The 20,939-nt window shown below is 37.7% G+C and overlaps 1 protein-coding gene across 2 annotated transcripts in view; it reads left to right on the top strand.

The window, feature by feature from the left end:
• Positions 1–20,939, top strand: part of DNAJC3 (DnaJ heat shock protein family (Hsp40) member C3) — a 76,828-nt gene that overhangs the window by 27,280 nt on the left and 28,609 nt on the right. For both annotated transcript variants that reach the window (XM_026493490.4, XM_057307597.1), the window contains exons 3-4: positions 1,308–1,432; positions 3,276–3,350. In XM_026493490.4, the coding sequence (XP_026349275.1) occupies positions 1,308–1,432; positions 3,276–3,350 (200 nt within the window). The remainder of the gene's footprint in view (positions 1–1,307; positions 1,433–3,275; positions 3,351–20,939) is intronic.

The following is a 20,939-nucleotide window of genomic DNA, read 5'->3' as shown; positions in this document are numbered from 1 at the left end:
ATAAATGTTTATTTCTTTAACACACATGGCTGGATTTGGTCAAGAATATATGTTTCAAAATTGCTTTCTAGAAGGACTGTTTGGCAGCACGAGGTTTGCTTCTAATTGTAGGCACTAAGCATAGTGGAATTAGCTCAAAACCTAACGCATCCATCTGTTTTCCTTCTTTCAAATATTGTTAACTTAATTAGTCCTACTGTCATTTCCATTCTCCTCCTTTGTCCTAAGATTTGTACCTTTATTTCTTCAGTGACATTTTAGTTGGAATTTGTGAGGGAGCAGAGATTGCACATTTAATATGTCAGTTTAACTGGAAATCTATAATTTTCTAAAGTCCTAAGAATAAGGCATAGTCATATTCTCAATCAGTATTTTACTTAAGGAAATTTCAGCAAAGACTGAATTGCATACTTACAAAAGTTATGAGTTGAATATAGTTAATATTTTAACTCAGAGGTTGGCAGACTTTTTCTTTAAATAGCCAGATAATGAATTTTTTTTTCAGATAGTGAATATTTAAGCTTTGTAGCCATACAGTCTCTGTGTACATGTTTTTTTGTTTTGTTTTGTTTTTGTTTTTTTTGGCAACTCTTTAAAAATATAAAAGATATTCTTGATTTGAAGTCTGTGGGTTGATTTTGGCTCAGAGACCCTGTTTTGCCAGAAGTGTTCTGGCTTTTTTTTTTTCTTTTTTTTAAGATTTTATTTATTTGTCAAAGAGAGGGAGATACAGAGCACAAGCAGGGGGAGCTGCAGCCAGAGGGAGAAGACTCCCCGCTGAGCAGGGAACCCGATGCAGGACTCGATCCCAGGACCCTGGGATCATGAACTGAGCTGAAGGCAGATGCTTAACTGACTGAGTCACCCAGGCGTCCCAGTCCTGTTCTGGCTTTATCTGCAGTGATCTTGCTAGTCAACATCGACACATTATTGATGAAGAATTTCTTAATGCCTTTCTTTCTTTTCAAAAAATTTTATTTATTTATTTATTTTAGAGAGAGTAGGGTGCGCTCAAGCAGGTGCAAGAGAAAGGGCAAGTGGGAGGAGGGGCTGGAGGGAGAAGGAGGGAGAAGGGAGAGAATCTCAAGCAGACTCCGTGCTGAGCGCAGAGCCCTATATGGGGCTCAGTCCCATGACCCTGAGATCATGACCTGAGCCGAAACCAGGAGCTAGATGCTTAACTGACTGAGCCACGTAGGTGCCCCTTCTTAATACCTTTCTTAGGAATTGCGAACTCTAGTACTGTTCACGTTATTTAGGTTTTGAATAAATTACCAAGAGCTAATATTTATTATTTTAATTTTCAGATGGAGACCCAGATAACTATATTGCGTACTATCGGAGAGCTACTGTCTTTTTAGCTATGGGCAAATCAAAAGCAGCACTTCCTGATTTAACTAAAGTGATTGAATTGAAGATGGATTTCACTGCAGTAAGTGCATCTAAACTTTCTTTAAAGGAGAACTTAGGGGAATTTGGGGGAGGTAATTTGTTTTTTAAGGTGAGGACTGGCCTGCTAGGCGTTGCTGGAGGACGGAGAAAGCCGCTGTGGTGTAGTGGACTGGGCAACAAGAAAAATCCAAAGTTTCTGGAATCAAAGGTCTGTGTGAAAGAGGAACAGTGGGTGGAGCCCCTGATTTTTAGAAGCTTGGCAGTGGTTTAGAAAGAACTCTGGAGGGTGGAGTGTAGGACAAGATGTAAGGCTGAGTAACCAGTTGATCAAGAAACTGTTGAATTAAAAGGCTATCAGGTGACTGACAATAGTTCCCAATTAAGGCTGTAGCAGGAAGAAGAAAGACAAGGAGATAGGTCAGTTAAGCAGTGGTTTGGAGTGAGGTCACAATTGTGAATTAGACTGATCCTCCCCTGCAACCAATACAGAAGCTTCAGAAATGGAGGAACTTACAGACTAATGGGATATCCTGATGATTGGCAGGTCAGTGTAATGGCTTCAAATAATAGAATACGTTAGATGGTTTCAAAATTAATTTGGTAACTCGTTTATTGTTTGTATCTTGCCATATTCCAAAAAGGACTAGGGATAACTGATTAGATATGAATGTTTGGTTTGAAATATTATTTTAGGATAGAATTCCCAAATGTCAGATTTTTTTCTTTAATCTGTTACTTTACCTAGCTAAGCACAACCTTTCACAAAGGTTAAGTAGTTCATTGTCCTAGTATTACAGTAGCTATTAGGTAGTTGAAGTGGCTTTCATCTTGCTTTTTATGTGTGTTGATGCACTTAACAGAGGATTAGGGACATTTTTATGTATTGTAAAAGTAATATATAAGTTTTAGTGGACTACCAGTGTGGTTTCTGTCTTATGGTCACATTGGTCATCAGAGAGTTGGTATTCTTGGAAGAGATGGGATTATGCACATGAGAAGAAGAAGAATATCAAATGGAGGGGGTTGGGGAATGATGCATGTGGAAAGGGAAGAGGTGCTGTTATTCGGTTATAGTAGAGTGAATATTTCCACTGAGAATTAATAAAAACAAAATAATGTCTAGAACTTTGGTAAAGTCCTGAATTATACAACGTTTTTTGTAGGGACAAAAAGTTATTTCGATGGAAAAAAAAATTGAGATGTAATTCACATACCATCAAATTCATCCTTTTTTAAATTGTATAATTCAGTGGTGTTTTAGTATATTCACAAGGTTGTGCAAGCATCACCACTGTCTAGTTCCAGAACGCTTTTGTCACCCCTGAAGAAATCTAGTACCCATCAGCAGCCCCTCCCCATTTATGTCCTGGCCTCTGGCAACCACATATCTTTCTGTTTGTATGAATTTGTGTATTTGGGTATTTCATATAAATGAAATCATACAGTAGGTAGCCTTTTGTGTCTGACTTTTTTCACTACGGATATTGTTTTCAAGGTCCATCCATGTTGTAGTTTGTGTCAACACTTCATTCCTTTTTATGGTGGGTTCCACTGTATGCATAAATCACATTTGCTTATTGACTTATTAGTTGGTGGGAGTTTGGGTTTTTAGCTGTTGCTATGAGCATTACATGTACAAGATTTTGTATGGACACATATTTTCAATTTTAGGGGCTATAGCACAAAAAGCATTTTTAAGGAAGCATACTTTAATAAAAGTAATACACATTCAGTGGTTCCAGGGATTGTTCTCAAGAGTGCCAAGTCAAATGGACATTGGAAAAATAAATATTAATGCTTCATTAGTGTATTTGGTTTTATTCTTTGTGTTTAAAGAAAATTTGGAAATGCATGGTACTCAGAATACCTTTTCTTTTTTCTAGGCAAGATTACAGAGAGGTCACTTATTACTCAAACAAGGAAAACTTGATGAAGCAGAAGATGATTTTAAAAAAGTGGTAAGTTCAATTTGTATTTGACTTTATGAAGATATTGAACATCTTTATGAAGAAGAGTGAATATATTGGACTTTTTTATAGTAAGACATTTAAGTAATAACTTTATAGCTAAAAGGGAAAATCATTTGATTTGTTTATATAAAAATCACAGTTTCTGAATTAATACATAGTGTCTGACAAGAGAGAATCACTTTAATAGTTGGAAGGTAAAATATGTGGAAAGAATATATAACTTTAATTCAGTCTATATAGCTCACATGTTTTCCTTTGTTTTCCATGAGAATCTAGAGATGTCAGCTGAATTATTCTAAAAGTCCTTGGGAAACGCTTCATTTGATTTGGAAGGAATAATGAGACATTCTTAAAAGGGAATTTTATAATTACCCATATGGCTATTTTACAGTGTGTAAAGTGTTTTGGATTTGTTGGGGGATGGTACAGATTACATGTAATTGAGAAATGATTTGGAGAGACAGCCAATGTCTTGAGGCCCTCATGAAGCTTGTTTTAAGACCTGCATTTTTATTCTATCTGGATTTGTTTCTGGAGTGATCTAGAAAGAGCAGTTGACCTTTGAACAACATGGGTTTGAATTGCATGGGTCCACTGATACGTAGACTGTATAAGTACTGTAAATGTATTTTTTCTTCCTTATGATTTTCTTACTAAAATGTTCTTTTCTCTAGCTTACTTTATTGTAAGAATACAGTATATAGTACATATAACATACCAAATATATGTTAATTGATTATTTGTTATTGATAAGGCTTCTAATCAACAATAGGCTACTAGTAGCTAATTTTTGGGGGAGTCAAGGTATACATGGATTTTGACTGTATGGGGTGGGTGGCATCAGTGCCCCTAACCCTGTGTCGTTCAAGGGGTCAACTGTATAAACCTCATTGTTCATTATTTACAGTTTTGTAGTTTATAAAAATGCTTAGTTACGAGATGATAACCACTATGAAAATAAAACTGAAATTTCTAGTATTTTCATAATCTTTGTCACAATGCTCAGTTATATGCAAAGCAATCCAAAAAACATTAGACTTAATTGTATTAAAATCTAATCAGTAGCTGTCTCGTGGTCTCAGCAAAACTGGATGTTCCTTTATGTTTATCTAATTTTTCTTACTATTTGGGAAGATGTTTGAGAGCAGGCTGAAACACCTGGCCATGGTGTTAGGGTCACCTTTCCCCAGCCCATTTTTTTTTTAATAAAGATTTTATTTATTAATTTATTTATTTGACAGAGACAGTGAGAGAGGGAACACAAGCAGGGGGAGTGGGAGAGGAAGCAGGCTTCCTGCAGAGCAGGGAGCCCAATGTGGGGCTCGATCCCAAGACCCTGGGATCATGACCTGAGCCGAAGGCAGATGCTTAACGGCTGAGCCACCCAGGTGCCCCTGCCAGCCCAGTTCTTGTACAGAGCAAGTGTTGTGAGAAATTTGTTGAATGGATGGATGAATGATAAAGCATAAGAATGGGTTTCTTTCTTTTTAACAGATGGTTAAATCTGTTACTTAGAATTTTTTTCCAATCACATTAGAGTAGCCTTTCAGAAATAACACAATTTAGAATAAAGCTTTAGCAAAAATTAATCCTTACTGGGCAATGGATGTATCCTTTTGGAAAAGTGAGTTCTTGAAACTCGGGGTATGTCTTTTTTTTTTTTAAGATTTTATTTATTTGAAACAGAGAGAGAGGGAACAAGGAGGGAGGAGGGTCAGAGGGAGAGGGAGAAGCAGGCTCCCCCGCTGAGCAGGGAGTCCAATGTGGGTCTTGATCTCAGGACCCTGAGATCATGACCTGAACCAAAGGCAGCCGCTTAACCGACTAAGCCACCCAGGCTTTCCAGGAGCTCTGGATATGTTTGAGTTAATCTCTTTTCTGGATCGATATCAAAACCTCTCAGAAACAAGAAGGGGGACTTCCATGAGACTTTCTACTTTTAGATTGTTTTCTGACAGTCGTACTTCTGCTAGTGTGTTCTTAAAACCACCCTTGCTATTATTACCGGATTCTTTCATGAGAATGTGCAGCTGTACTGAATGATTTTTTATTTTTAGTTGAAATTTTTATTGAGAAAATTGTAGATTCACATACAGTGGTAATTAATAATACAGAGAGATCCTGTGTACCCTTTACCCAATGCCCACTTGCCCCAATGATAATGGCTTGTAAACCTATATAGTACAAAATTACAACCAGAATATTGATATTGATACAATCTGCCTGTCTATTCAGATTTCCTCAGTTTTAGTATTAGTGTTCACTTCTGTGTGTGTGCTTAACTCGATACCCTTTTTCTTTACACCACAGTTACCATGCTGAGCGCTTCTGTAGCCGCAAGGATCCTTCCTGTTGCCCCTTTATAACCACGTCCACTTCCCCCACATACTGTTCTGGCCCCTCATCCATAACTTTGGACAACCACTAGTTTGTGATTCATTTCTCAAATTTTGACATTTCAAAAATGTTGCATACATGGACTTTTGGCGTTGACTTTTTTACTCAGAATTCCCTGAAGATTGATCCAGTTTGTTCCATATATCACTTTGCTTGTTTAATTGCTAAGTATTCTGTGGTATGTGTATGACACGTTTTATTTATCCATTCATTGGTTGATGGACCTTTGGGTTGTTTCCACTTTTTCACTATTATCAATAAAACTGCTACGAACCTTCTTTTCTCTCTCTCTCGTTTTTTTTTTTTTTTTTTTTTTTGCTACGAACATTCTTAAACAGGTTTTAGTGTGAACAGAAGTTTTCATTTTCCTGGGATAAATGCCTAGAAGTGCAATTTCTGGGTTGTATCATAATTGTCTGTTTAGTTTTAGAAGGAACCACCAAATTGCTTTTCAGAGTGGTTGTGCCATTTTATGTTCCTCTGCATCCTTGCCAGTACGTGGTTTTGTCACTCTTTTTTATTTTAGCCATTCTGAGAAGTTTGTAGTGACAGCTCATTGTTTTTTTTTAATTTGTATTTCCCTGATGTTTAATGATCTTTTCTTGTGCTTATTTCCCGTCCTTTTTGGTGTAAAGTTGGTTTATGTCTTTTGCGCATGTTCTAGTTGGATTGTTTGCTTTTTTACAATTGTGTTTTGGGAGTTCTTTATGTATTTTAAATACTTTATCGCATGTGTGGTCTGCACATGTGCTTGCCCAGACCATGGCTTGTCTTTTCCTCTTCACAGGGTATGTCAGAAAGCAAACGTTTTTAATTAAAAAAATTTTTTTAATTAACATATAATATATTATTTGTTTCAGGGGTACAGGTCTGTGATTCATCAGTCTTACACAATTCACAGCGCTCACCATAGCACATGCCCTCCCCAGTGTCCATCACCCAGCCACCCCATCCCTTCCACCCCCTCCCCTCCAGCAACCCTGTTTGTTTCCTGACATTAAGAGTCTCTTATGGTTTGTCTCCCTCTCTGGTTTCGTTGTGTTTCGTTTTTTCCTCTCTTCCCCTGTGATCCTCTGCCTTGTTTCTCATATTCCACATATCAGTGAGATCATATGATAATTGTCTTTTTCATTGACTTATTTCGCTTAGCATAATACTCTCTAGTTCCATCCACGTCATTGCAAATGGCAAGATTTCATTTTTTGATGGCTGCATAATATTCTATTGTATGTATATGTGTGTATACACACACACACACACACACACACACACACCCCACCCCCCACATCATCTTTATCCATTCATCTGTCGATGGACATCTAGGCTCTTTCCGTAGTTTGACTATTGTGGACATTGCTGCTATAAACATTGGGGTGCACGTGCCCTTTCAGATGACTACATTTGTGTCTTTGGGGTAAATACCCAGTAGTGTAATTGCTGGGTAATAGGGTAGCTCTATTTTCAACTTTTTGAGGACCCTCCATACTGTTTTCCAGAGTGGCTGCACCAGCTTGCATTCCCACCAACAGTGTAGGTGGGTTCCATTTTCTCCACATCCTCACCAACATCTGTCATTTCCTGACTTGTTAATTTAGCCATTCTTGCTGGTATGAGGTGGTATCTCATTGTGGTTTTGATTTGTATTTCCCTGATGCCAAGTGATGTTGAGCACTTTTTCATGTGTCTCTTGGCCATTTGGATGTCTTTGGAGAAATGTCTCTTCATGTCTTCTGCCCATTTCTTGATTGGATTATTTGTTCTTTGGGTGTTGAGTTTGATAAGTTCTTCATAGATTTTGGATACTAGCCCTTTATCTGATATGTCATATGCAAGTATCTTCTCCGATTCTGTCGGTTGTCTTTTGGTTTTGTTGACTGTTTCCTTGCTGTGCAAAAGCTTTTTATCTTGATGAAGTCCCAGTAGTTCATTTTTGCCCTTGCTTCCCTTGCCTTTGGCAATGTGTCTAGGAAGAAGTTGCTGCGGGTGAGGTGGAAGAGGTTGCTGCTGGGTTCTCTTTAAGGATTTTGATGGATTCCTGTCTCACATTTAGGTCTTTCATCCATTTTGAGTCTATTTTTGTGTGTGGTGTAAGGAAATGGTCCAGTTTCATTCCTCTGCATGTGGCTGTCCAATTTTCCCAACACCATTTGTTGATGAGACTGTCTTTTTTCCATCGGACATTCTTTCCTGCTTTGTTGAAGATTAGTTGACCATAGAGTTGAGGGTCCATTTCTGGGCTCTCTGTTCTGTTCCATTGATCTATGTGTCTGTTTTTGTGCCAGTACTGTACTGTCTTGATGATGACAGCTTTGTAGTAGAGCTTGAAGTCTGGAATTGTGATGTCACCAGCTTTGCTTTTCAACATTCTTCTGGCTATTCGGTTTTTTTCTGGTTTCATACAAATTTTAGGATTATTTGTTCCATTTCTGTGAAAAAAGCTGATGGTATTTTGATAGGAATTGCATTAAATATGTAGATTGCTCTAGGTAGCATAGACATTTTGACAATATTTGTTCTTCCAATCCATGAGCATGGAATGTTTTTCCATTTCTTTGTGTCTTCTTCAGTTTCTTTCATGAGTATGCTATGGTTTTCTGAGTACAGATTCTTTACCTCTTTGGTTAGATTTATTCCTAGGTATTTTATAGTTTTGGGTGAAATTATAAATGGGATTGACTCCTTAATTTCTCTTTCTTCTGTCTTGTTGTTTGTGTATAGAAATGGAACTGATTTCTGTGCATCGATTTTATATCCTGCCACTTTACCGAGTTCCTATATGAGTTCTAGCAGTTTTGGGGAGTGGAGTCTTTTGGGTTTTCCACATAAAGTATCATATCATCTGCAAAGAGTGAGAGTTTGACTTCTTTGCCGATTCAGATGCCTTTTATTTCTTTTTGTTGTCTGAGTGCTGAGGCTAGAACTTCTAGTACTATGTTGAATAGCAGTGGTGATAGTGGACATCCGTGCTGTGTTCTTGACCTTAGGGGAAAAGCTTTCAGATTTTCCCCATTGAGAACGATATTCGCTTTGGGCTTTTCATAGATGGCTTTTATGATCCTGAGGTATGTACCCTCTATCCCTACACTGAAGAGTTTTAATCAAGAAAGGATGTTATACTTTGTCAAATGCTTTTTCTGCATCTATTGAGAGTATCATATGGTTCTTGTTCTTTCTTTTATTAATGTAGTGTATCACATTGGTTCATTTGCGGATGTTGAACCAACCTTGCAGCCCAGGAATAAATCCTACTTGGTCGTGGTGAATAATCCTCTTAATGTACTGTTGGATCCTATTGGCTAGTATTTTGGTGAGAATTTTTGCATCCATGTTCATCAGGGATATTGGTCTGTAATTCTCCTTTTTGATGGGGTCTTTGTCTGGTTTTGGGATCAAGGTAATGCTGGCCTCATAAAATGAATTTGGAAGTTTTCCTTCCATTTCTATTTTTTGGAACAGTTTCAGAATAGGTATTAATTCTTCTTTAAATGTTTGGTAGAATTCCCCTGGGAAGCCATCTGGCCCTGGGCTCTTGTTTGTTGGGAGATTTTTTATTACTGCTTCAATTTCCTTGCTGGTTATGGGTCTGTTCAGGTTTTCTGGTTATTTCTGTTATTTCCTGGTTCAGTTTTCGTAGTTTCTACATCTCTAGGAATGCATCCATTTCTTCCAGATTGTCTAATTTGTTGGCATATAGTTGCTCATAATATGTTCTTATAATTGTTTGTATTTCCTCGGTGTTGGTTGTGATCTCTCCTCTTTCATTGATGATTTTATTTATTTGGGTCCTTTCTCTTTTCTTTTTGATAAGTCTGGTCAGGGGTTTATCAATCTTATTAATTCTTTCAGAGAACCAGCTCCTAGTTTCATTGATCTGTTCTGCTGTTCTTTTGGTTTCTATTTCATTGATTTCTGCTCTGATCTTTATTATTTCTCTTCTCCTGCTGGGTTTAGGCTTTATTTGCTGTTCTTTCTCCAGCTCCTTTAGGTGTAGGGTTAGGTTGTGTATTTGAGACCTTTCTTGTTTCTTGAGAAAGGCTTGTATTGCTATATATTTTCCTCTTAGGACCGCCTTTGCTGCATCCCAAAGATTTTGAACAGTTGTGTTTTCATTTTCATTTATTTCCATGAATTCTTTTAATTCTTTAATTTCCTGGTCGACCCATTCATTCTTTAGTAGGATGCTCTTTAGCCTCCATGTATTTGAGTTCTTTCCAATTTTCCTCTTGTGATTGAGTTTGGGTTTCAAAGCATTATGGTCTGTCTTTTGGTACCGGTTGAGACCTGATTTGTGACCCAGGATGTGATCTATTCTGAAGAATGTTCCATGTGCACTAGAGAAGAATGTGTATTCTGTTGCTTTAGGATATCTGTGAAGTCCATCTGTCCAATGTGTTATTTAAAGCCCTTATTTCCTTGTTGATCTTTTGCTTAGATGATCTGTCCATTTCAGTAAGGCAGGTGTTAAAGTCCCCTACTATTATTGTATTATTGTCGATGTGTTTCTTTGATTTTGTTATTAATTGGCTTATATAATTGGCAGTTCCCATGTAAGGGGCATAAATATTTACAATTGTTAGAGCTTCTTATTGAATAGACCCTTTAAGTATGATATAGTGTCCTTCCTCATCTCTTATTATAGTCTTTGGTTTAAAATCTAATTTGTCTGATGTAAGGATTGCCGCTCCAGCTTTCTTTTGGTATCCATTAGCATGGTAAATGGTTTTCCACCCCCCTTACTTTAAATCTGGTGGTGTCTTTGGGTCTAAAATGAGTCTCTTGCAGACAGCATATCAATGGGTCTTATTTTTTTATCCAATCTGATACCCTGTGTCTTTTGATTGGGGCATTTAGCCCATATACATTCAGGGTAACTATTGAAAGATACGAATTTAGTGCCATTATATTGCCTGTAAGGTGACTGTTACTGTGTATCGTCTCTGTTCCTTTCTGGTCTATGTTACTTTTAGGCTCTCTCTTTGCTTAGAGGACCCCCTTTCAATATTTTCTTGTAGGGCTGGTTTGTTGATTGCAAATTCTTTTAGTTTCTGTTTGTCCTGGAAGCTTTTTATCTCTCCCTCTATTTTCAATGACAGCCTAGCTGGATATAGTATTCTTGGCTGCATGTTTTTCTCGTTCAGTGCCCTGAATTATCATGCTTTTCTGTTCACAGAGCCAAAAAATTATGTTTTATTTAGAATAAATTTAGATGACCTAGAAATACTTGGACTTAAGATTCAGATTCATAATTAGAAAATCTCACATGTATATCTTTTGTCTGAACAGTAATTTCAATATCCTAAATGTATAGGTGGTAGAGGGTCAAAATGAGAATATTGGGAAGAACTTTATCAGTTAACATATATAAAGTTGATTGAATTTTAAGTATTTGGAACCTAGATTCTCCTGGGCAAATGATACAAGAATATTATCAAGTGGACAGCAGAAGAGATACGAACCCAGTGTCTGCAGTGTCCAGTCTTTCTAAATGGAGAGAAGATAAACATTAGAACTATTCACAGGACCACTAGTTATTAGGTATAGCAAAAATAAATAAATAGCACAGAGCCTAATATTGATGGGACTTTAAGGAAATGTTTCCAATCATATAAGAGAGTTGACATTGCAAGTATAAACAGAACTTCTGCAGAAAAATCTGGCAGTAAGTATTATGAAAGAAAATCATTTTGCCCACAGATACTTATTGGAGCTCTATTTGTTTTGGAAACTATTAGAGAATATTGTGTCACTACCATAGAATAATATTCATTAACAATTACTTATGTATGCTATTGATTTACAGACCTAGATGTACAAAATAGTCAGTTAAAAGGCAAAATAAAAATTGCGTGTAAATGTTATTTGTAATTACAGAAAACTTTTATGTGTGTTAAATTGGTATAAGTGGTAATTATTTCAAAATTTATAGTTCTTCTCCTGTTTTAAAGTTGAATAAAACAAATTTTGAGGGAAGATAAGTTTTGGAACAAGAGGCAGGAACCTTGCGTTTTAGATCTGCCTTTGCACGTAGCCACGGTGTTTGCACAGCGCTCAGCCTTTCCGGGGTGTCGTGCTATGGGGCTCGTATGGATTCTTTCACTGACTCACTGCTCCACCTTTAGGGTGTGGTACACTGGTAGTCTCACTCTACAGCTGAGGAAATAAAGGTTATAGAAATTCCATGACTTGGTCAAGGCTACACCCAGTAGTAAGCAAGTAGGTGTTAAGATTCCAGAACCTGTGTTCTTAAGCACCGTGCTGTTGCTCTCCGCTCTCATTAGTAATTGGATGCACTCTGTGAGGGCTGTTAGGTTGAATATGGGCACAGGACTCAACATGTGTGTGTGCTTCACACGGTGCAGAACATTTGTTGCTATTTGCATAAAAAAGTGAGAAAACACATGTATTTGCTTATATACAGATAAAAGCCTCTGGAAAGATACGCAAGAAACAGAGAATATTAGTATCTCTTGGAGGCATAGTATAAAGTGACTTTGAAAAGTTCTTACTTTCTGGGGACCTTGTTTACCTCATTGTGAAGCAAAGAAATTGTATAGGTGACATCCTGTCTTTAAAGTTTGGTACCATAGGGGCGCCTGGGTGGCTCAGTCGGTTGAGTGTCTGCCTTTGGCTTGGGTCGTGATCCTGGAGTCCTGGGATTGAGCCCTGCGTGGGGAGCCTGCTTCTCCCTTTCCTCCCTGCTCACACTCTCTCTTTTGCTATATCTGTCTGTCTGTCTCTCAAATAAAATATTTAAAAAAATAAAGTTTGGTACTATTAAATAGGTGATGTCTGGGTCTGGTTTGAAAAGATCAATTTTGTGTTATGACTATATTTTATCTTTACCAATCAAAGAATTCTCATACTTTAATTTTTAGAGCTTTGTGAATATAGATATATAATAATTTGTTTGCTTTATATGTTTTGAGTTAAATGGGCTTTTTGTGGTATTTAAGAGCATTTACCAGCCTATCAGACATAGTAAAGACTTAATCTTACTAATAAAGTGCTGTATATACAGCCTGGTAAGTATACTCAGCTACATTTTACATAATGGAACAGAAGTTCGAATATACTTAATTTCTTTTTGGGCTACAGTGAGAATCTTGTTCTGTGTTATGTGTGCAGGTTACTCTGCTGCTGGAGGGTCTCCTGTATAAGCAGCACCTCAGGTCCATACCAGCTCTCCTAATCCTAAACAGTGTCTTACATTAGTTTGTCTTTGAGCTGTCACTGACTCCTGCTGCCACCAGTGCGTGTGGTCACTTGTTAGTTCAGCGAGCACTGGGTGCATATTATTTGCAAGGCAGGGTGATAGGCGTTAGAGTTGCTGATGAAGAAAACTAGTCTCTGCCTTTGGAAAGATTATACTGGGGTAAGAAGTAATCAGGCAAATATGATACCATATGACTATAAAGTGTTGCGATTGAGCCTAACAGAAACAGACAAAATGGTCCCCTGACTTAACTGGGATTTGGGGGTTCTGGTCAAGAAGGGCTTTCTTAAAGGATGGGATGTCCTGGAAATATGAATGTTAAGAGGATGAATGAATCTGTTAGCACAGTGGCTGGGAGGGCCATCCTGGCAGAAGGTGAGCATCCTTGTCACTTAAGAAAACAGTGCCTCAAGTACAATGAGAGCAGGAGCCCAGAAAACTGGACAGGGGAGCAGCGATCTGGAAAGAGGACATATGTAGGCCCAGGAGTGGGGTTTTTTGGGTTTTTTTTGGTTTTTATAGCCATGGAGGGTTTATGCTAGGAATCAAGGTTTCCTTCTGTAGAATCCAGGCTACTCTGGAGAATGGGTTAGAAGAAGACATGAGTGGATGCAGACAGTCTGATAATGAAGTTGGTGCAGTAAGTAATCCAAGTGTGACTTTATGGAGGCCAAAGATCAGGCTAGAGTAGGTGGGGATTGAGAGAAACAGGTAGACATTTAGGAGGTTGGATCCAGAGAGAGAAAATGAATGGGGCAAGAGAGAAGGAAGAATTAGGTGTGATGCCCAGGTTTCTAGATTGTTCATATTGGTTACATGTACATGCTATTCCCTGAGATAGGAGCCCAGAGAGAAATTATTTAGGGGAGAAGGATGGGTAGAGAAAATACAGCTCTCTTCTTCTTCTTCTTCTTCTTCTTCTTCTTCTTCTTCTTCTTTTTTTTTTTTTTTTTGAGAGTGTGTGTGGGTGGGTGGTGGGTAGTGGCAGAGAGAGAGGGAGAGAGAGAATCTTAAGCAGGGTCCATGCCCAGTGCAGACCCTGTTGCAGGGCTCGATCTCACAACCTTGAGATCATGACCTTTGCCTAAATCAAGAGTCGGATGCTTAACCAACTGAGCCACCCAGGCACCCCTAAAGTTTATTATTTTATTATTTTTTATTATTTTTTTAAAGATGTTATTTATTTGACAGAGAGAGACACAGCGAGATGGGGAACACAAGCAGGGGGAGTGGGAGAGGGAGAATCAGGTTTCCGACTGAGCAGGGAGCCCGGTGCGGGGCTCAATCCTAGGACCCTGGGATCATGACCTGAGCCGAAGGCAGATGCTTAACAACTGAGCCACCCAGGCACCCCCTAAAGTTTGTTTTAATTTCAGTTAGTTAACATACAGTGCTAAATTAGCTTCACGTGTACAATATAGTAATTCAGCACTTACATACATCACCCTGTGTTCATCACCACAAGGGAAAAAGCTTTTTATTTTGATGTACTTCCAATAGTTTATTTTTGCTTTTATTTCCCTTGCCTCAGAAGGCATATCTAGAAAAAAGTTGCTATAGCCAACGTCTGAGAAATTACTGCCTGCGCTGTCTTCAAGGACCTTTATGGTTTCAGATCTCACATTTAGGTCTTTAATCCATTTTGAATTTATTTTTGTGTATGGTGTAGGAAAGTGGTCCGGTTTCATTCTTTGCATGTGGCTCTCCAGTTTTCTCAATACCATTTGTTGAAAAGACTGTCTCTTTCCCATTGGACCTTCTTTCGGCTTTGTCAAAGATTAACTGACCATATGATTGTGGGTGTATTTCTGGATTTTGTATTCTGCTCCCTTGATCTATGTGTCTGGTGTTTGTGTCATTACTGTACTGGTTTGATCACTGCAGCTTTGTAATATAACTCGAAGTCTGGAATTGTGATGTCTCCAGCTTTGCTTTTCTTTTTCAGGATTGCTTTGGCTCTTCGTGGTTTTCTGTGGCTCCATACAGATATTGGGATAGTTTGTTCTAGCTCTGTGAAATGACACTGTTGGTATTTTGGGAGGGATTGCATTAAATGTGTAGATTGCTTTGGATAGTGTGGACATTTAACAGTATTTGTTCTTCCAATCCGTGAGCACAGAATGTCTTTCCATTTCTTTGTGTCGTCTTCAGTTTCTTTCATCAGTGTTTTCTAGTTTTCAGAGTACAGGTCTTTCACTTCTTTGGTTAGGTTTATTCCTGGGTATCTTACTATTTTGGGTGCAACTGTAAATGGGATTGTTTTCTTAATTTCTCTTTCTGCTGCTTCAGTATTGGTGTATGGAAACACAGCAGATTTCTGTAGATGAGTTTTGTATCCTGTGACTACTGAGTATGTTGATCAGTCTAGCGGTTTTTCGGTGGAGTCTTTGGTGTTCTGTGCATAGTATCATGTCATCTGCAAATAGTGAAAGTTTTACTTCTTCCTTACTGATTTGGATGCCTTTTCCTTCTTTTTGTTGTCTGATAGCTGTGGCTAGGATTTCCAGTGCTATGTTGAGTAGAAGTGGTGAGAGCGGACATCCTTACCTTGTTCCTGACCTTAGAGAGAGGCTCTCAGTTTTTCCTCATTGAGGATGATGTTTGCTGTGGGTTCTTCATATGTGGCCTTTATTATGTTGAGGTATGTTCCCTCTAAACCTACTTTGTCGAGGGTTTTTATCATGAATGGATGTTGTACTTTGTCAAATGTTTTTTCTGCCATTGAAATGATCATTGGCTCCCTTATTATAAAAATCCTGATTGTCAGCAACTCATTTTATTTTGTAATTTGCAGTCTGTGAATTCTTCCTTCTTATCAACTCCAAGATACAGTAAATGTAGTTTAAACTCCTCTGTTTTTGGTGTTCATTATTTTATTTATCTTTTCCTTATTTATCTTTTCTATCCATGCTTTGGTTTTAAGTGAAAAGTATTTAGATCGAGGCAGTGTTCTATAAGATCCTAATACAGTGAAGGTAATGGTCAGTTTAAATGTTTATTTCATATTTCAGTATTTTTTATTTTGACAAGGCTAGCAACTTGCATTTTGATTGTGGTGAGCAGCCATATTACTAGCTAAATATCAGGGCCAATTGCAGTTTTTTTTTTAAAATAAGTATAAACCTCTGTTAAGATTTTTAAATAAACTCTTTGTTGGTAGTGTGTTAATTGCAAACAAATCAGACTAACGTAAATCAGCTATATGCATCGATATAACTTTTGGCATTGTTTTTTCCATCTTTAACCTTTTAGTACAGAAAGGATACTTGTATTGTCTCAAGATAATTAAATCAGAAATAAACAGTTTACTGTTATGAGCTAGGAAGAAAAGGGAGTAGTACTTTTTAAAGGCATGAAATAAATTTGGTTGTAATTTAATATAAAGATAGGAGTCTGTCCTACAACTCAGTACAGTTGCTCTAGAGTTCTTTGAATCAGATGTAATACTGGATCATATGCCATAATTCATCAAATATAAGGAGCCATCAGTTGTAAGACATGTTATTGCTTTATGTCCTATTAAAAGAATAGATGCTGCTAGTTAAATAATGCCTTCTTATTAACTTATTTTTACTTTGTGCTTATAAAAGAGCCATTTGAGACTTAGATATACATCTTTATTATCACACTGCCCTGTTCATTGCCTTTGTCATACATTAGCTTCTCGGGGACTTTAAATGGTAGTTAAACTCAGTCTGTATGGTACCAACAGTGTTAGCAACTCGACTGAAGTGTGCTAGACCATTTTTGTGCACATGCAGTCACGTCGAGGGCCCGATGGTAAGACTCTATCAATTTTAGGACTCATTCCACTTTGAGAGAAACTGAATTATGCTTTATCACTTTGGTCAGATGTGAGGCAAAAGGGGAAGAGGGAGGAATGAGGCTTAAAATTATCAGCAGGAAAACAGAGCCAGACTCATAATGACATAAAGAAGAATCTAGCATGACCCTAGGCTTTGTTCTAAATAATAAGAGGAGCCATTGTTTGAACAGGATGGCATGGTGATGGTGGCAGTGGGATGGAAATGGGGTGTGGAATTCTGTGTTAGACTTGTTATTGAGGTGCTGTTAAGATGTCCTGTTGGAGATGTCAGTTAGGCAGCTTACATGTTTGGCGTCATTGTACACAGAAGAGGGAATAGTTAGGAATGTAGGCTCTGGAAGTGACTTTGAGCCACAGATTCCTCCTGTGTGTAAAAGGGAGACAATCTGAAATGTCCTTTAGGTTTTTTGGTTTGGTTTAGAATAGTGCCTGAAATGTAGAAAGCTCTTAGTAAATGTTTTCTTTTTTTTTAAAAAAGATTTTATTTATTTATTTGACAGAGAGAGGCAGCGAGAGAGGGAACACAAGCAAGGAGAGTGGGAGAGGGAGAAGCAGACTTCCTGCCAAGCAGGGAGCCCAATGCGGGTCTCAATCCCAGGACCCTGGGATCATGACCTGAGCTGAAGGCAGACGCTTAACGGCTGAGCCACCCAGGCGCCCCTAAATGTTTTCTTCTGTCATGATCGATCTTCATCATTACCATCATCCAAAGCAAGACTCCTGGCAAGTTATATAATCATTTGATTTCTTTATCTAAAATTAGAGACAGTACAACGTAGCTCATAGGTAACAGTATTAAATGAAAAAGAAAAATAGGCATGCAGTGTAGGCATTAAGACATATATCCTGTTCTTTAGCAGTTTACCCTTTAGTTGGAAGAAATAAGCCCTAAATATGTGAAAAGTTGATAGCACAGAGATATTTATAAGAAGTGAATATAAGCTTGTCTAGATAACAAGATAAGATTGACACGTGACTACAAGTTGGGAGACCCACCCCACTTTTCTCCTGATTAGCTGTGTAATGTTGGGCAAGTTACCATTTGTGAGACTCAGTATTTTCATTTACAAAGTGGGAGTTGGTTGGGCAAGATGATTTCTTAGATTACTTCCTTGTTAGGAGTTTCTTAAGTGATTTAAACATTTAGAGGAAGCGAGGACTACCTTTGTGTGGAATAGTTAAGGGAGCTTGGAGGGATGGGACTTAAGGGTGTCGTCTTGAGTAAAACTGAGGGAATGAGAGAGTTCTGGAATCTTGAGGATATCTTTTTTGTGTGTTACGATTGTGAGAAATTAGCTCTAGCCTCACATTTTCATGTTTCATTTCTGGTAGGTTTTATTTATGAATTCAACAAATATTTGAGTTTATACACTGCCAGGTTCAGTGACATTCTTGCTTATTTTCCCTGTGATGCTGAGTCCCTTTAGAGCAGAGATTCTCAGGATTGGTCTCAGGATCCCATTATACTGTTAAATATTGAGGACTCCAAAGAGCTTTTGTTTATATCAGTATTTACAGTATTAGAAGTTAATTTTAGGAATTAAAAAATATTTACTAATTTAAAAGTAACAAACCCGTTCTATGTTAATATAGATTTTTTTGCAGCAACTTAATTATATTTTCAAAAACAACAAAAAATTTAACAATAAAGGGTATTTTTTACATTTTGTAAATCTCTTTAATATCTGGCTTACTTGAACACAATCAGGTTCCCAGATCTGATTTATATTTTGGTTGAAGTAATACTGAAGAAAATGTGGCTGTCACACATTTAAGTGGTTGGAAAAGGAAGAATGTTTTAATATTCATTTTATATAGTTGCGGATATTCTTTGATGTTGTACCGAACTCCGGTAGTAGTTCTTGGTTAGTTGCAGTGTGGACTCGGAAATCTTACGGGTGAACTTTTAGTACTCTATCATAATGAAATCCATTGGTTTATCCTGCACTTTGAATGCGTTGTCTTTGATCCATATATACTTTTGTCCCCACGGACCTCTGAGAGGGTAGTAAGGATTCCCAAGGGTCCCTGGATCACACTCTAATTGCTGCTATAGGGTATATACCTTTTTTAACCTGGCCAGACAGTTAAGCACTGTCCTGTTACGTGGTTATCCAAATGTATATTCCCACCAGCAGTGTAAGAGGGTTCCATGTGCCCCGTATCTTCAACAGCACTTGGTATGAGCAGTGTAGTTTTTGCTGGCTTGGTTGGTATAAGAAATGCAACTTGACATCTTTTGTGTCTATTTCTATTAGATTCTGTTTATCCAAGTGTTCCTTTCCTGTCAGTCCACCCTTCTCTTCCTTCCCTCCTGCAATTGATTTAGATTTTTCTTCCTTATTCTGTTCTTTCTATATTGTTATACATACTGTGTCTTTTTCTCTTAGTCATTACTCAGGAATTTCAACATGCATGCTTAATAAGGTTTACACGTACTCACTATCTTTAGCTTCCACTAGAAAATTATAAGTACCTTAGAACACTTTAACTCAATCATCCACCCCTTGACTTGGATACAGTTGCTTTTCAAAAATTGGGTCTTACTTTGTATTGACATTCAGATTAGTTGGTATTATTTTTGTACAGTTCCCTTAACAAAGACTGCAGAAAGAATTTGTGAAGGCAAATTTTAGAAGTCACTGGGGAATGTTGCAGTATACCTCAAATATTACATATTTTTCTATGTTATCAATTAGTATCAAATGAAAAATGTAAATTTGTGCTACTTACCTCTTAAAACCATAATTAAATTTAATAGGGTTGGAAAAATTAATTTCTTGAGCAAAAACAGTTTGGTGAATGTATTTTATGCCGGAATCTAATTTTATTTTGACCTTGAGTCAAATTAAGGTTTTATTATTCTGGGACTTTTTAAAAAGATTTTATTTATTTGAGGGAGAGGTGGGGGTGTGGAGGAACAGAGGAAGAGGGATAAGTGGACTCCTCACTGAGCACAGAGCCTGAGGAGGGGCTTGATCTCATGACCTTGAGGTCATACCTGAGCCAAAACTAATGTTAGAATTAGATGCTCAACCAACTGAGCCACCCAGGTGTTATTCTGGGACTTTAATTATGCTCACTTTCATAGAGGGCACCCAGTTTAAGTCGGCTAATATGTAATGCAATGGGAAATAAATTGAATAGCCGTTTGAAGTATTGCATTCTGTCCTCATTGTCAATTTATATACTCTAGAAAGTTCAAAAAAGGAGCTTGGAATTTTTATTAGCATTTTTTGGAGTACTTGCCATGTGTTGCGTGAAAAATCTTTTTAGATTCTCAAAGACTGTTCCTCAAGGTGTAAGCATTATTGATGTAGGAAATGTTGGGGTTCGGAGCCAATGGCCAAGAAAGAATTCTTGAAACATCTTTGGTCCAAAAAAGGTGGTAATTGTTAAAGCATGGCCACAGGACCCATGGGCAGAAAGAGCTGCACTGGGGTTGTGATGGGTGACTGATTATATACTTTGAGGTTGGGAGGGAGTTTAGGGACAGTAGAAACCTCCAAGGTGTTTTGGAAACAAGGTTTCCAGGACCTTGAGGGAGCTGGCCGTTGTTAGGAAAAGGTTATTTATTACTGTCTAATAAAACCTTAGTCATGAGACCCTTCAGGTATGTATCAGTGGGCCGTATGCTTGGAGGATGATTGCTAACATGTATCTTGGTAGGAAGAGGGGTTCAGGTAGAGATGAAGGAAGTTTCCAAAAGAATTTTTATATGTTAAAGTAGGCTCACAGGATCCTGGGGTTGGGCTAAGATTGCCTTTTGCCCTTAGCAAAGTATTAACATTGAGGTAGCCGAGTTCCTAGAGGAAGGTCACTCTGCCTGTTTCAGGGACTTGTCAGGGGGCTATAAGTAGTAAGGAAATTTAATTTTTTCTTTTGCCTTTGTTTCCCACATCATTATCCCCCCCTTTTTTTTTGGTGAAGAAAATGTATATATAATATACAGATAATAAGTGATAAAGTCAAGGTTTGGGCTTAGGTTTTTTTGTTTTCCCATTTAGACTTTATTTTAAAACATTAATAATATAAAATCTGTTTGACAATATTCACAATCCGGCCATTGAAAGGTGGTAAAACTACTGTACTAGTTATCTATTGCTGCTTAACAAATTACTCAAAGTTAGCAGCTTAAAGC

Source organism: Ursus arctos, unplaced genomic scaffold, assembly GCF_023065955.2.
Source record: "Ursus arctos isolate Adak ecotype North America unplaced genomic scaffold, UrsArc2.0 scaffold_10, whole genome shotgun sequence".
NCBI classification, from domain to species: Eukaryota; Metazoa; Chordata; class Mammalia; order Carnivora; family Ursidae; genus Ursus; species Ursus arctos.
The sequence above is the reverse complement of the archived record's forward strand: the minus strand, read 5'-3'. Positions and strand labels throughout refer to the sequence as shown.